The sequence below is a fragment of the Leopardus geoffroyi genome, chromosome B2 (genome assembly GCF_018350155.1).
Source record: "Leopardus geoffroyi isolate Oge1 chromosome B2, O.geoffroyi_Oge1_pat1.0, whole genome shotgun sequence".
NCBI classification, from domain to species: domain Eukaryota; kingdom Metazoa; phylum Chordata; class Mammalia; order Carnivora; family Felidae; genus Leopardus; species Leopardus geoffroyi.
The window spans coordinates 33332530-33349501 of NC_059332.1; the positions used below are offsets into that span (position 1 = coordinate 33332530).

The following is a 16972-nucleotide window of genomic DNA, read 5'->3' on the forward strand; positions in this document are numbered from 1 at the left end:
TGTGCAATCTTGACGCAGTTTTCTCCTGATTTGTGTAAGCCCTAAGCTTCGAGAAGGTTGAGATTCGTTAATTCCAGGGCTAACAAAACAGCTACCTTCCTGCCACACAGAGTAGCACCAGCATGGCCCCGTCTAGTGAAGATGCTAACTTTCCAACTACCCCCCAGTATGGTAACCACGCTGGATGGGACTCAACAGGGGAGCACGTGCTGCAACAGACGGCCCATGTCTCAGCCAAGTACTGCAGCTCTAACAGCCACAAGTGATGCCACCCTGGATGAAGACAACTCTTTAGACCTATACTGTCTTGTCCCATTTACACTCTGATCCTTATATCATTCCTGTTCAGCCCACAGAATGCAAACCAAACAGGACACACAAGATTAACTTTTTTCTGGCTACAGATTTATTCAACACAAAACAATCTCCAACTTTACTGAGGTGGCTGACCACGTCCACGACCAAATCCGCCTCTCTGCAAGAGAAAACATATGACATCAATATTAGCAGGATGCCAGACAGGCCTCATTATCCAATGTAAGGGCTCAAGACTTCAAGCTTTAACTCCCAGCCCTGCTCTTTACTAGCTACAAGGCCACCTCCTAGGCCTGTTTCCACATTTGTAAAATGGGAATATGGAGACCCATTCAAGAGTGTGCTCCAGCCACACACACACACAGAAGCACCCCCGGCATGGGACAGCTGTGGCCTCAACAGTGATATGCCAGCACCTGCCCCAAGCACTTTACCTAGATCAATTAATCTCACAAGTACTCGCGACAGCTAAGACCATCACCTCTATTTTAAGGATGAGGAAACAGGCATGGAGGGAATGTGCCCAATATCACACCACCAAAAGGAAGGTGAAGGACCTGATTCCACACCATCTTGGTCCTGGAGCCCAATCTCCAGTTTGTAGTTCTTAACTGTAAGTTTTAGTTCACAAAACTACTTACGGCAGTTAGAATTATGATGCTCATCAATAAAGAAATCACTATGCTCTATGTCGTATTGATTTGGGGTCTTAAGGTTCCAGTAACTTACATATTTATAGAAGTTTGTATGCTGTATCTTAATGTAAAAACCTGGTTCATATTTCTCTGGGAGGGGGCTCCACTGCAACAAGGGGTGGGACCCACGACACTACACCGTATCCCCAGAACTTGCAGACCCCCAGGGCAGAGGCCAGAACAATGACTGCCTATCTACGGAGAGCAAACAGGGGGATACTCACAAACTGGAATTCAGTTGCTGACCCAGCCCCGGCTTCAGCTTTCTTGTCGGCACCAGCTGGAACAAGAAACATCACTTTAGAACCATCAGATGAGGCGATCTACTACAGACCGAGAGAAGCCATTTCAACAATTGCACACCATGAAGTGCAGGTACATTATACCCAATGGTGAATCACTTCTGCCCCGTCCCTCTCCTGTGGCAGCTTTCCTTACGTCATCCTTCAGAACTCACAGTCCAAACTACCGCCTCCTCCAGGAAGGCTGCCCAGACCACTAAGTCTGAATTATGTGCCCTTCATATAGGCCCCCACTTCCCATCGAGTTACTTACATGCTTTAGATCAGCACCTAGCTTACAGACACAGCGCAATAAAGAAGGAAGAGATAAAGAACATAAAGGCTCACAGAAGGAAAAAGTAACTTCATTATGACCACGGTAAAGAACAAAGATGAAAAGATCCGGTGCTGCCCTGTCCTGTGTGGCAGCCACTGGTCCAAACTGAGGTGTGTGCAGAATACATCAGACTTAAAGACTTGAGAGAGTGCAAAACAATGTTTATACAGATTACATGTTAAAATAGCACCGTATTTTATTTTTCTTAAAATTTTAGTTTGAGAGCAAGAGAGAATCTCAAGGAGGTGCCATGCTGTTGGCACAGAGCCCAATGCAGGTCTCAATCTCATGAACCATGAGATCATTTACATGAGCCAAAACCAAGAGTCAGACGCTTAACTGACTGAACCACCCAGGTGCCCCTAAAATAACATTTTTAAAAATACTGGATTTGGGGTACGTGGCTGGCTCAATCAGGAGAGCACACAACTCAATCTCAGGACTGTAGGTCGGAGCCCCACGTCGGATATAGAGCTTAAAAAATAAACAAATAGGGGCGCCTGGGTGGCGCAGTCGGTTAAGCATCCGACTTCAGCCAGGTCACGATCTCACGGTCCGTGAGTTCGAGCCCCGCGTCCGGCTCTGGGCTGATGGCTCAGAGCCTGGAGCCTGTTTCCGATTCTGTGTCTCCCTCTCTCTCTGCCCCTCCCCCGTTCATGCTCTGACTCTCTCTGTCCCAAAAATAAATAAAAAAACGTTGAAAAAAAAAATTAAAAAAAAAAAATAATAAAAATAAACAAATAAAATCTTGCTTTTCTCCCCTCATTCCCCCGCCCCTTTGACAAGCAAGCTATCGTGCTCCCAATGCTGTACTTTTGTTCATGTTGCTCTCACCCGAAATGCTCATTCCCACTCAAACTGGGGCTCAGGCCCAACCACATCCTCTGGAGAACCACTCCCATTCCCCATGTGATGTGACTTTTTAAAATATTTTTTTTAAATGTTTATTTATTTTTGAGACAGAGAGAGACACAGCATGAACAGGGGAGGGTCAGAGAGAGAGAGGGAGACACAGAACCTGAAGCAGGCTCCAGGCTCTGAGCCATCAGCATAGAGAACAACACAGGGCTCGAACTCATGGACCGCAAGATCACGACCTGAGCGGATGTCAGAAGCTCAACTGACTGAGCCACCCAGGTGCCCGGTGATGTGACATCTAATAAGAGCAACCATTAACTTTCTCTGAACTAGGGGCTGGAGAAATTCTTTCTTACTATCCAGTAACAAATTCAGATCAGGTGCTCATGTCTATTTCTTTTATGAAGAATCAGGAACCAGGACACGAGGCAGGTATGTGTGGAAGAAGCTGTCGAAAATTCCTTTATAACCTGCTTTCGTATTACAATTAACTGCTTCTCAACAAAGATAAGGACTCTTTAAGTGGCCCACAAAGCTATGAGACCTACACCCTCATCTGACTCTCCTGTCTTCTGTGGTTTAGACAAGCCAGACCAGGTGCCTTAATGCTCACCCCACAGAGAGCTACTGGCTGACTCCCCATACCTCCTTCAGATGTTTGCTTAAATCTCGCTTCTGTGACTGAAAACCCTATTGAAAACTGCACCATCCCCCTGCTTTATTTTTTCCCTGAAGTATCCACACCAGAGGCAGACTATATACTCATTTTTGCTTACCAGTCTCCTACTACAAAAATGCAATTTCAGTGAGAAAGACCCTTTATCTGTTACGTACGCTACTGTCTCTCCAGCTCCTACAACAGTGCCCGATACGTCACAGAAATATATGTATATTGGTTGAATGAACAAACACCTGTTATTCCAAGACAATGCAAACACCTATTTAAAGACAAGGTTTTGAACCATTTTTGCAATAAGAAGAAAAAGACAATTTGAATGGGCCCTGCCCGCAAGGAGCTTGTGACACAGGAACACAACCACCAACTAACATGTTGCTTTCTTAAAAGTTTTCAGTTTTGCTCTACTTAAGGTCTTCAATAAAGTCTTCCGTGTCCCCAGTGAAAAGGTCTTTTCTCCTAATCCCATCTATCCAATCCCCGGCAAGAAACATAAAGGACTCCAGCTAAAAATGACCTAAAGATTGAAACCAAGAATCTTTCCTGGTCACCTTGGCATTTTTGAGGGCTGAGCCCCAGCCAAGGTGACTGAGAATCCAGAGATCCCACCCCAATACCCCGATACAGATGATGCATTACTCACGGGGCACAGCGCTTCGTCTGTAGGTGTCTCTGTCAGCTTCCCCTCGTGTGAGTCTTGCAGGCCGCTCTCCTTCCAGACCTAGACAAATGAAACCACACTGTGAACATAGAGCAATGTGGGAACCCTGCTGCCTCCAGGCCAAGAAAAGTGAAATTGCTCTCCTGTTCTCACTGGCAACTTAGTTACGATGAGTTCAAGGGGGACAGAACTGACACAGAACTACTGGCCAGAAGTTTTGTCATCACTGACACTGGCTCCTCAAATGTGATGGAGAAAACTCACAATTAAAATGCCACCTATCTGCAAAAGTATTGCTTTCTTCTACTGCACTTCTCAACACAGACACACATCTTCCAAATACTTGGCAAATTAAGCAATCCGACCATTTCTACAAATCTCTGAAGAGCCAAAATTTTGAACTTGACCCATCTCTGAAGTGGAAAATCTCCTGTGCAAATGGGAAAGGAGGTGCTGAAAGTCCCACCTCCAACAGTCAGCATATAAATATACAGGCCACCAAGAACCCTTTAGTCCCTGGGCTGTGGGATATATGTTAAGCCAGATTAACTTATTTCAGAGTTTCTTTATTTTGAGAGAATGAGAGAGACAGACAGAGAGAGAATGAATATGAATGAATATTCCAAGCAGGCTCTGCACCAGCAGCACAGAGCCCAATGCAGGGTGTGAACTCACCAACTGGGAGATCATGACCTTAGTAGAAACCAAGAGTCAGATGCTTAACTGAGCCACCCAGATGCCCCTAGGCAGATTTAAAAGGTACTTTTAAAACATTCTCCAAAACACTAGAAGTTAATCTCATTCTCTCTACCCAGCACCTTAGAACTTTACCTAGAATCTATGATTAGAATATAGACTATAATTGATCTGAAACACATCTGAACTGCAGGGATCTACCCAGACACAATTTCTTTTCATAAACTAAGAGTACACTACAGTAAATACAGAGGCACCTCTAACCTCCACATTGTTCCAAAGGTCCTGTATTTTTTTTTTTTTTTAAGTACAAGAAGTAAGACAACCTGTAGTGAGTGGCTAAAATGCATGCCAGCTCTCATTTATGCCAACTAAATCAGAATCTGTGGGGGCACAGACTGTTCTTCCCCCCGCCGGGGATTCCAAGATACAGCAGAGAACCTTTGCTCTACTGATACATAATCCCACATAACCACCAGAATCCCCTAGGGAACGTTCACAAAAAATAGATTCCTGAGTGCTAAGAAGTCTCTCGTCAGGGGAACCTGGACAGTGTGGTGATTATCTGGTTTTAGGACACTGCACCTCATTACCCAAGCCCACAAACTGCTCCTCCCACAAAATCCCTATGACAAGTTCTTCCATAACCTAAGGAAAGAAAATCATAACCTTGACAAAACACAACTGTGAGCCAGCAGTGATCCCCAGCCAGGAGGTAATTCACCACCCTTCTCACCAGCACATCCTTTCACACTATGATTAGTAGTTTGAATTTTGATTATTTTAATTTTTTTTAAACATTTATTTATTTTTGAGACAGAGAGAGACAGAACATGAACGGGGGAGGGGCAGAGAGAGAGGGAGAAAGAATCGGAAGCAGGCTCCAGGCTCCGAGTCATCAGCCCAGAGCCCGACGCGGGGCTCGAACTCACTGACCGCGAGATCGTGACCCGAGCCAAAGGCGGACGCTCAACCGACTGAGCCACCCAGGTGCCCCAGTTTTGATTATTTTAAATCAAATCAACCAGAGCCCAACATGGGGCTCGAACTCTGAACAGTGAGATCGTGACCTAGGCTGAAGTCGGATGCTTAACCGACTGGGCCACCCAGGCACCCCTTGATTATTTTTGCTCCCATTGCCAAGAGACTCTATAAATAAACTCTCCATTTCTTTCACATGTGGTAAACAGCTTTGTTCTGGACTTTTGGAGACTGGCACAATCTCTGTCCTGGAAAAGTTATTCCATGTTCTACCACATATGCCTGGCCACAGACTATATTCTGTTTAATGGCATCACCTGGAATGGCCTGAAGACCTGGCATGATTGCAGTTCCATTACGAGTCCTACGCCAGGGGACAAAGGTTCCAGGACTTGGCCCATGGTCCAGCTGACACCAATGGTGTATTATAAGAGCCCTTTCGCTCCCCACCGTTTCACATATACCCTTCCTCTGAGAGAGAGAGAAACTTCAGGGCAGGCCTTCATGTGGGCACCATACCTTTGGGCCGCGGCCTGCCGGTCTCAGGACGGCTGCGACGCAGAGTGGCAGGCACGATCTCAGGGGGCAGGTGGAGGTAATCACGAAGATACTGGATACCCTCGTTGGTAAGGTACCAATAGAAATGTCTCCAGGCAAACTGTTCCTTTACGTAGCCTCGTGATTTGAGAGACTGTAAAACAGAAAACAACTGTCAAGATGCAACTAGAGACCCGAATCTAGAAACTTGGTGCAAAAGGAAGCTAAATTATGTAGACAAGCTTTCAGGATGTATCTACCTCAGCGCCCTTCAAGGCAGCAAGCAGCTCTGGCTGTCCTGACCTCTCCTTGGAATCTGCCTCCAACATTTAGTGGAAAATCCCTCCATCTGCACCCCACTCCAGCAGCCCCCAGGCTACCTGCATGGCTTTCATGACGTGAAGATTGGGCACATTCTTGTCTGCCAGCTCAGGGTGTTTAGGCATGTGGACATCCTTCTTGGCCACCATCACTCCCTCCTTGAAAAGGAGTTCATAAATGGCAATTCGGTTCTTCTTGGGCATCAACATCTGGAAGGAAGTGATCCATCAAGAGCATTTCTGGGCAAAATAGCCAGGGTCCAGCAACAAAGTTCATGACCCCAAAACGATCACACAAAATTATCATCCAGTGGGTTGAAATCTCAAACCACGCACTTGAAAATATGCAGGAAAGAGAAGTTCAAACTCCTCAAAACTGACACCCACCAGATACCCTCCTCCACCTGCCAAAAACGCTGGAGGAAGAAGGTGCCGGGACGTTTGGGCAAAACAGATGTGGGGTGGCCCTTCGCGCCAGACTTCATTCTCACACTCACGGAAGCATAATAGGGGGCGCGAACCCTGTACTCTCGGCAGTATTTGGGGGGATTTGGGGAACTGTACCTAGCGCGGAACGGCGAGGCATGCTTTCAGGGACGCAGGACCCCAAACCGAAGGGCCAAGGCCTTCCCTCCCTCATCTCCTACCACTCTTCCACTAGAGCTGCAAGGCTAGGCAAGGAGGGAGCCCGGAAGAAAGAATTCAGGATCGAAACAAAAACGGGCAAGAGGAGCACAGTGTCCTCAAACTCGCCATTAGGGTCGCCGCGACACAAGGGCTTCCATCCTCCCCTCCTCAGCCTCCGCAAACGGGACGCCAATCTTCTTTCAGCGCCCCACTACCCGCCAAAAAGCGCCCGCGGCCCCTCTCGCGACTCAGAAATAGACGCGCGGGAAGCAGGAGAGTGGCCCCTCCGCCCCGACTGCGGGGCGGAGCGGCGACTACGACAACTGGATGGCCAGGATGGAGGCCGATGGAACCCGCACCACGGAGAAACTCACCTCTGCAGCTACTACGTCCGGGACCGGGGCCGAAAAGAAGGGGCATGCGCGGCGCGGCGTCTCTTCCGGGCTGACGTGCCCCGCCCCCTGCGAGGACCCGCGGGCTGCCTGGGGTGGCCTCGGCGGTGCCTGAGGGACTGGTTGGCTCTTTGCAGCTCGGAACCTCGACCGCCTGGGGGACTCCACGCACGTGGGAGCCGACGCCGGAGCTTGTGAGCCTGCGTGTTTTGTCGGAAAATGATCCCTTTTATGCTTGCGCAGTACCTTCAGAAACACGCTAATTCTTTATTTCCCACCGATAATTTAACTTCTTATTGTGGAAGTAATACATGTTTTTTGAGCAGGTAGAGAACATATAGGCGAAACAATAACAATAATATAAGAATAAATACAGAATCCCATGAGCTAAAGGTAATGACTGTTGACATTTTGGTATGTATGCTTCTACACTCAAACGCACCCAAGCAAGTATCTAGATAGATAGATAGATAGATAGCAACAATGGGATGTCTTGTATGTACATTATGTAAGATATGGTGGTGACCTGTGTTTTTCTGCTTATCACACATCATGAATCTCTTTTCATGTAATTGAGGGGAGTCCACTGGTGGATAGTTGAATCAACACTGTGGGTATGGTTTTTTGTTGTTGTTTTCTTTTTTCTTTTTTTTTCTTTTTGAGAGAGAAGAGGGCCCAAGGGAACGAGGGGCAGAGAGAGAATCCCACGAGGGGCAGAGAGAGACAGAGAGAGAAGTGGGGCTCGCCCGGAGCTCGTGTTTTACCCGAAGGGGGACTCGTGCTCATCTGAAGTGGGGCTGGAGCTCCCCTGATGCGGGCCTCGAACTCACGAACTGTGAGATCATGACCTCAGCCGGAAGTAAGATGCTTAACAACTGAGCCACCCAGGTGCCCAGGGATTTTCTTTTTTTTTTTTTAAGTTTATCTATTTATTCTGAGATAGAAAGAGCAACTTGGGGAGGGGCAGAGAGAGAGAGGGGGACAGAGGATCCGAAGCAGGCCCTGTGCTGACAGCAGAGAGCCCAACGCTCGACCTGAACTCATGAGCTGTGAGATCATGACCTGAGTGGATGTCAACCCAACGTTTAACCAACTGAGCCACCCAGATGCCCCTGGATATGTATTTTTAAAATCCTTCACTGTTATAAGTAACAATACCACACACGTATTTGCACCATTGTCCAGTATTTTCTTTAGGATAAATTCCTGGAAGTATAATTGTTGAGCAATAAAGCACACATTTTTTAAAAATTTTTATTTTTTGACATTTATTTTTGAGAGAGAGAGTGTGAGTGGGGGAGGAGCAGAGAGAGAGAGAGAGGGAGACACAGATCCAAAACAGGCTCCTGGCTCTGAGCTGTCAGCACAGAGCCTGAAGCGGGGCTGGAACTTGGGACCTGTGAGATCATGACCTAGGCCAAAGTCAGATGTTTAACTGCCTGAGTCACCCAGGTGCCCCTAAGGCACACGTTTTTAAAAAACTGTTTACTTACTTTTTTATTTGACAGAGAGCGGGTGAGGGAAGAGAAAGAGGGAGAGAGAGAATCCCAAGCTTATAGCACAGAGCTTAGAGGGTGTCCATCTCACAAACCATGAGATCATGACCTGAGCTGAAATCAAGAGTGCCATGGTTAACCGACTGAACCACCCACACACACCAACAAAGCACATTCTACATTTTTGACACATTCTACACTGACTTTCAGGAAGGCATTATCAATTTCATTCTAGCCAGCAGTTATTAACAAGACTCACTTCCCCATTAACCCTGCTGGGATTGGGTAATATTGTTACTCATTTTTGTCAGTTTGATAGATGCTCTTTTAATTTATTTTTATTGATTACTTCTGTGGTTAAACAGTTTTCTTTTTAGGCGTTTGTGTTCCTTCTTTTATGAATTGTTCGTTTCCATGATCAGTTTTCCTATTGAAAACTTTTTTTTCTATTGGTTTGAAATCACTCTTTACATATGAAAGCTATTAATCATTTATCACATACTTTTTCAAGAATTTCCCCATTTTTTTCATTTGTCTTGATTTTCATGGTATTTGGAAGTAGAAGTTTCACGTTTCTTTATATCCAAATCTTTATGATTTGCAGACTTTGGTACAATGCTGAAAACATCACTCAACATCTCATGATTATATAAATATTCATCTAGTTTCTTCAAGTATTTCTGTGGTCTTATTACCTAAAAAATATTTGTCACTTTTTCAAGATGGAAAAAATTTTGGAGATTGGTTGCACAACAATGTGAATTACTTAATGCTACTGAACTGTATACCTAAAAATGGGTAAGATAGTGAATATTCTGTTATGTATATTTTACCACAATTTGAAAAATAAGTATTCATAACATGTTTACAGAAATTTTTTATTTTGGGGTCACCTGGGTGGCTCAGTCGAGTAAGCATCAGACTTTGGTTCAGGTCATGATCTCACGGCTTGTGAGTTCGAGCCCTATGTTGGGCTCTGTGCTGACAGCTCAAGAGCCTCGAGCCTGCTTCAGATTCTGTGTCTCCTTCTCTCTTGGCCCCTCCCCTGCTCCTGCTCTGTATCTTTCTCTTTCTCAAACAGAAATAAACATTTGAAAAAATAAAAAAGAATTTTTTTAAATTTTTGTTTATTTTTTCAAATGTTTATTTTTGAGAGCACGAGTGGGGGAGGGGTAGAAAGAGAGGAGGACAGAGGATGCGAAGCAGGGCTCTGTACTGACAGCAGAGAGCCTGATGTGGGGCTCAAACTCACCAGCCATGAGATCATGACCTGAGCCAAAGTTGGACGCTTTACTGACTGAGCCACCCAGGCGCCTCTGAAATTTAAAATTTCATTTAAAAAAGAATAAACAATAGATTTGACACACTTGAAGAACAGACAATAGATTTCACACATTTCAGTGAAATGGAAGATGGAAGTGAAAAAAATTGACAATGTAGTTCAGGGAATAAAAGAGATGGAATATTTGAAAGAAAGGATAAGAAGTATGACGGATAGAGTGAGAAAGTCTACTATCCAGTGAAGTCTCATAATAGAGTATGTAAGAAGGAAACACTGTCAGAATATTTTCCAGAATTATTGGAAAACAACACACTTCAGATTCCCTGAGCTCATCGAATCCCAAGGTGGATTGCCTAAGAACATATCCATGCCCACAAACAAACAAACAAACAAACAAAAAACCCGAAAACATAAAAAATGTATACATCCGTGCCTAAACATGTAATGAAATTGCAGCGCATCAAAAACAAAGAGAAGATCTTAAAAGCTGGAAAAGACAAGGAGGACTGCTCTCTTCCCAGAGCAGCAATAGAATGCCCTCTGCTGAAATGGAGTCTCCCAGGTCACCTCCCTTGTAATGGCTAGAGTGATCCCTCTATTATATCAGACCATATCATTCCCCTGCGTAAAACCCTCCAATAACTCCCTAGTTCACTTGCAAAAATACTCAGTCTTTTTTGTGACTTAACTGTTTGTGTTTAGATCTTTTATTCTGCAATGTTTTCTGATGTAAAATTTTTAACTCCAAAGGGTTAGCTGCTATCTCAACATCATTTCCTCCATAAGCTACGCTTCTATTTCTCTGAAATCCCGCTGAATTGTTTATGAGAGATGAATTCAGTTTCAGGTTTTGTTGCATTTGTGCCTATGAGACGCACTCATTTGAAATGAGACGCACTCATTGAGACGCACTCAAATGAAATACCAGTCTCATTTTCTTTTAAAAATTTTTTAAAGTTTTTAATTCCCGTTAGTTAACATGCAGTATTATATTAGTTTCAGGTGTGGTTTCAGTAGAGTGGTTCGACCCCAGTATAATTTTAGATAAAAAGCTCAGAATTTGTTCTGTGGGTTAGAGTTGGGTTAGATTACGTAAGGGAGTCATCTAAGACCTTGTAAGTATCTGAGATCATCTAGAGAGGGTGTGGGTGAGGAAGGACCTCACAGAACTTCTCAGCTCACCTGGGAATACCTGTGGATGGTATTCCTGTAGTTGTCTCCTTCCCTGGGTAGATCCCTTCTGATGGGCAAGGACCATGCTTTTCTCTCTGTGTCCTCTCCAGCAGTGAGCACAAAGTCTCACACGTTAGGTATACTTAGTAAATGTTTCCAGGGGCGCCTGGGTGGCTCAGTCCGTTAGGTGTCTGACTTCAGCTCAGGTCGTGATCTCACGGTTTGTGGGTTCTAGCCCGTGTGGGCTCTGTGCTGTCAGCCCAGAGTCTGGAACCTGCTCTTGATTCCGTGTCTCCCTCTCTTTCTGCCCGTCCCCTGCTCATGCTCTGTCTCTCTCTCTCTCTCTCTCAAAAATAAATAAACATTAAAAAAAATTTTTAAGTAAATGTTTCCAGAATAAACAGCAACCTCATGGGGAAGGAGGACGAATAATAATACCCTCTGACTTTATAGAAGACTTCTCTGATGACAGTATATCCTTGATTCACTGAATTCCATGCATCAGTTAGGCACTGAGCGCCTGGCGCTGGGCCAGGTGATGGGGCAAGAGTCAGGGCAGGAACACACATGGATCCAAGCAACAAACACGTCCATTATCTGCTGGAAGCTATGAAGAAAATGATCAGGGTGTGGTGACAGAAAGCAATGGGGAGTAAGGAGGTTAACACCTATGGAGGAGTCGAGCTTGGGTTGAGAACAGGCTAGGGGAGCAGTTCCTACAACAGGTTCTACTGCAGAAGAGCACTTGAGTTGAAAGGCAGCCAGCCTGGCTGGGACAGACAAGGCACAAGTGGCCTCAGGAAGGAAGTAGGATTTTATTCAAAGGGCAGTGAAAAGCAACAGCTTTCAAGAAGAGCGACAGGGGGCTCTTGGTGGGCTCAGTCGGGAGGGCATGTGACTCTCAGGGTTATAAGTTCAAGCTCCACGTTGGGTCTAGAGATTACTTAGAAATAAAACGTAAAAAAAAAAAAGAAAGAAAAAAAGTAGTGACAGGATCAGATGTATGTTTTAAGAAGATTAACTTTTATAAAGATCAACACCATTTTTACCACTGCCATGCTATACTGTGCATAAGGTGTAATTACGTCACCTACCACATGTTAAAGGTTCAGAAACCACAAAGAACCAAAAGCCCAAAACTGAGGCTTAGAGAAACAGATGCTTCTTTCTAGGTTACAAGACTTAGGAAGTGATGGAAGTGGAGTCTCACTGCAGAGCCCCAAGCCTTCCCTGTTGCCTTAGGCTGTCCCTCTGCAACGGGGTCTTTCTACTGGGGTCAAGGTCAGGGCCAGGGAGCCAGAGCCCAGGACTTAGCACAGTGAGAGGAGGGACTCTGGCTCTCCTGGGGTTTGGTCTCACCCCTGCTGCGCATCAGAATAGCTTGGGAGGCTTTTAAAAATCCGTTCACCCAGTCCATACCCCAGACCAATTTAGTCAACTGCTCTGGGGGTGGAGCCCAGGCATCAGTATTTTATTTTGTCATTTTTCTTGATGTGTAATATACACGCGGTAAAGTGCACACATCTTAAGACTACAACTCAATGTGTCGTTACGTGTGTGTACATGTGACTCCATGTTACCTACCATCCAGATCAAGAGACGGAGTATGTGGGGCACCTGGGTGGCTCCGATGGTTAAACGTCCAACTCTTGGTTTCAGCTCAGGTCATGAATTTGTTGTTCGTGAGTTTGAGCCCTGAGTTGGGCTCCGCACTGACAGTGTGGAGCCTGCTTGGGATTTTTCTCTCTTACCCTCTCTCTCTGCCCCTCCCCTGCTTGTGCTCTCTCTCTTTCTCTCTCAAAAATAAATAAATAAACTTAAAAAAAATAAAGAGAGAGAATGGGGTATGACCAAAACCCTAGTCTTGGTCTCCATCGATGCCCCACCCCAATTCCCACATACACACCATTCTGACTGATGGCACCACAGATGTGTCTGTTTGGGTCTGGCTACACCCCCCCCACCCCCCCACCCCCCGCCACCCAACTCCCAGTCACTAGGTCTGTGAGGATCCGTGTCACAGGTATGGGCAGTCTGTTGCTTTTTGTTGCTGAGTGACATTCCGTTGTATAGATAGATCACAATTTGTTTATCTATTTACCAGTTGATGGACATCTAAGTTGTTGCCAGTGTTTGGCCACTATACATAAAGCTGCTGAGGGGCGCCCGGGTGGCTTAGTAGGTTGAGTGCCCAACTCTTGATTTCGGCTCAGGTCGTGATCCCAGGGTCATGGGATTGAGCCCTGCGTCGGGTTCTGTGCTGGACATGGAGCCTACTTGGGATTCTTTCTCTCTCCCTCTCCCTGCCCCTCCCCCAGTCTCTCTCTCTCTCTCTCTCTCTCTCTCAAAGAAAAAAAGTAACAAAGCTGCTGAGAATGAATGGTCTTACACACGTCTTCTGGTGGACCTGGGTGCTGAGTAGCAGCGGTTTCTAAAGCAGCAAACCTTGAGAACCACTGACTTTGAGGAATCTATAAACTCCTTTTGCTATTGCAAAAGATGAAAGTCAGGGTCGGGGTCCCTGGAGCCCCTGGGAGCTCCAGGTTTGAAATGAGGTAACTGTGGCTTGTAAAGATTTTTTTGGTTGCAGTTCCTTTCCTTTTGAGGTTCTGGAGCCTTTAGTAGAATCTGTGTCACAGCAGGAATGGAGGGAGACCTGGGGAGCAGTGCCCCCTATGGCCCGCAGGGTGGCCTCTATTTCTGAGCCTCTGGGAACCCGGTGCACACGCTCTTTCATGGTCCAAGTAAGGTGATGCACTGGCTGTAACAGCAGTGAATCACATGTCACCAACAGACACCTTGGGCTTCACCGGTTCCCTGCATCTCCCTTCGCCACATCTAGAATAGCTTTCTAATCCTGTAGCCTGTTACCTCCTCCCACTTCTGAAGAAACCTCCTCAAAAGAGCCATCTGTGCTGCGAATTTTCATTTATAGCTCCCACAGCATATGTGAGTTTGTGATATGTAGGTAGATGGCTGCAGATACATTCCCGGACACACACACACACACACACACACACACACGCACACACGTACACACGCACACGCATGCATACATGAGTTACCCACATCTGGCACCATGGGGCTGATGGTAGGATTTCTCCTCTAAATGGAGCCTGAACATGCCTTCCACATGTGCCTTATGGACAACCTCTCCCTCAGGGACTGTCATCTCTTTGTATGTCACTGGGGCAGCTCCTCTGACCTCACCTGCATGGAGCAGCCATGATTCGTTCCCCAAATTATTTGATAATGATCAGTGTTGAGACAAAAACGGTAGACAGAGTTCAGGAATGCCACATTTTTTGATTAGATTTTTTTAAAACATTTATTCATTTATGAGACACAGAGAGCACGAGCAGGGAAGGGGCAGAGAGAGAGGGAGACACAGAATCTGAAGCAGGCTCCAGGCTCTGAGCTGTCAGCACAGAGCCCGACGTGGGGCTCGAACTCAAGAGCCGCAAGATCATGACCTGAGCCAAAGTTGGAGGCTTAACCGACTGAGCCACCCAGGCGCCCCAGGAATGCCACATTTTTATAGTCTGTTGGGTCTGTTGCCTTGAGTCCCTGCTCTTGTTGCTGCTGCAGAGATGATCCACATTGCTGTCAAGGTCTGGTTCATCCACTGTCACCTGTAAACCTCTGAGCATTTCTCATATTCCCGTGTTTTCCTTTAAACTGCCTAATTATAGCTTTGAGTACCCGTTTATGGCAGGAAAAACTGATGCTTCGGAAGCTTTGGAATGTCAGCTCCACAAGGGCATGGATTTCTGCCAGCAGTGCTTACAGCTGGTGAGCTGCTGTCCCAGCAGCCTGGACAGTGCCTGGCACACAGGAGGGGCTCAGTAAAGATTTCTTAATAAACGAAGCTTGTGGTGCATTTTGGTTTTGGAATTCCTAACTCAATATCCTCTTCCTACTGAACTTCCTTCCTCGGCTCAGTCCAGTAGGATGAGCAAGGTAGCCACGCTCCTCTCTGGAGTTTCCTCTCCCCGCCCCCACTGGAGCCTGTCTTTCCCTCTATCCGGTCCGCTGCAAATCTCGGCTCTGCCACTGTCACTGTGGGGCCTTGGGCAGATCGCTTCGCCTCTCTGTGCCTCAGTTGCCTCATCTCCTTTGTGGAAATAACAGTCGTACCAACCTTGTGGGGTTGTGGGAAGGATTATAAGAGTTCACACAAGCGATGCATTTGGAGCAGTGCCTCGCACACGGCGTGCACTCAAGACGTTAATTATTTAGTATTTTAAATTTTTCATATTTATTTTTTACTATTCCATTATAAAATAAAACCATACAGGAAACCACAGAAAATAAAGGTACAGTTTCACGATTTTTTTTAAAAAGATTTATTTATTTTGAGAGAGAGAGAGAGAGAGAGAGAGAGAGAGAATCTCAAGCAGGCCCGCTGCTGTCAGTGTGGAGCCTGGTGTGGGGCTCAAACTCACAAACCCTAAGATCGTGACTTGAGCTCAAACCAAGTGTCAGACGCTTAACCGACGAAGCCATCCAGGCTCCCCTAGTTTCATGAATTTTTGTAAGGCAAATGCTCTTGTGACCACCATCCATGTCAAGAACTAGAACTTTGCTGCGCACCCCCCCATCCAGAAGCCCCTCCTTACCTCATCCCGAGTACGGCCCCTGGCTCCCTCCAACAGTGCCCACCAGCCTGGCTCGTAGTATTCACTTCCACGGAGCATCATCACCTATGTGTCCATCTCTAGATGCTGTAGTTCAGTGCCCAGTTTAAAAATGAACTTAATGGAGGTATAATTTATACCCAAGAACGTTCACCAATTTGAAGTGTGCAGTTGGACGAGTTTTGACAAATATATAGTCATATAACCATCAATCATGATAGAAGAACATTTCGATCACCCGAAAAATTCCCTTGGGCCCCTTTACACTCCTCCCTCCTTCCCACTCCTCGATCCAGGCAACTACTGATCTGCTTTGTCACAATAGATTAAATTTCCCTTTTCTAAAATTTTGAAACAAAAATAAAATTTTATATACATGAAATCATATATGGTATATTCTTTTTTGCAAATGGCTTCTTTCACTCAACATAATGGTTTTAAATTTTATTCACATGGGGGGCGGTGCCTGGGTGGCTCAGTCGGTTGAGCATCCGACTTTGGCTTAGATCATGATCTCACAGCTCATAGGTTCGAGCCCCACGTCGGGCTCTGTGCTGGCAGCTCGGGGCCTGGAGCCTGCTTCAGAGTCTGTGTCTCCCTCACTCTCTGCCCCTCCCCCACTTGCACTCTATCTGTCTCTCAAAAATAAATAAAACAATAAAAAAATTATTCACCTTGTAGACTGTATCAATATTTTCTTCCTTATTGTTGCTGTGTAATATTCCACTGAACAAATATATTGAATGTGTTTATGCATTCCGTTTTGATGGGCACCATCAAAACACCATCAAAAACATCAATTTTTCTCTATCTGACTAAAGCTTCTGTGAACATGAATGTACAGTTTTGGTACAGACATATGCTTTTCATTCCCTTGGGTAAATACCCAGGAGTGGGATTGCTAGGTTGCATAAGAAGTGTGTGTTAAAATCTGCATGAAATTGTCAGATTATTCTCCAAAGTGGAGAACATTCTCATCAGCAACGTACGAGAATTCTAGTTGCTTTG

The 16972-nt window shown here is 45.7% G+C and overlaps 1 protein-coding gene across 2 annotated transcripts; it reads right to left on the reverse strand.

The window, feature by feature from the left end:
* Nucleotides 1-383: 383 nt before the first annotated feature.
* Nucleotides 384-7484, reverse strand: RPS10 (ribosomal protein S10). Of its 2 annotated transcripts, none has more exons than XM_045497953.1 (6): nucleotides 7359-7484; nucleotides 6418-6567; nucleotides 6020-6191; nucleotides 3806-3883; nucleotides 1235-1290; nucleotides 384-475 (listed from the first exon to the last, which is right to left on the reverse strand). In XM_045497953.1, exons 2-6 carry the CDS (start codon nucleotides 6565-6567, stop codon nucleotides 434-436), a joined length of 498 nt encoding a protein of 165 aa, XP_045353909.1. In that variant the 5' UTR covers nucleotides 7359-7484; the 3' UTR covers nucleotides 384-433. The 2 variants fall into 2 exon arrangements, with proteins under 2 accessions (XP_045353909.1, XP_045353910.1); XM_045497954.1 differs by having other exon boundaries at nucleotides 6922-7364.
* Nucleotides 7485-16972: the final 9488 nt, after the last annotated feature.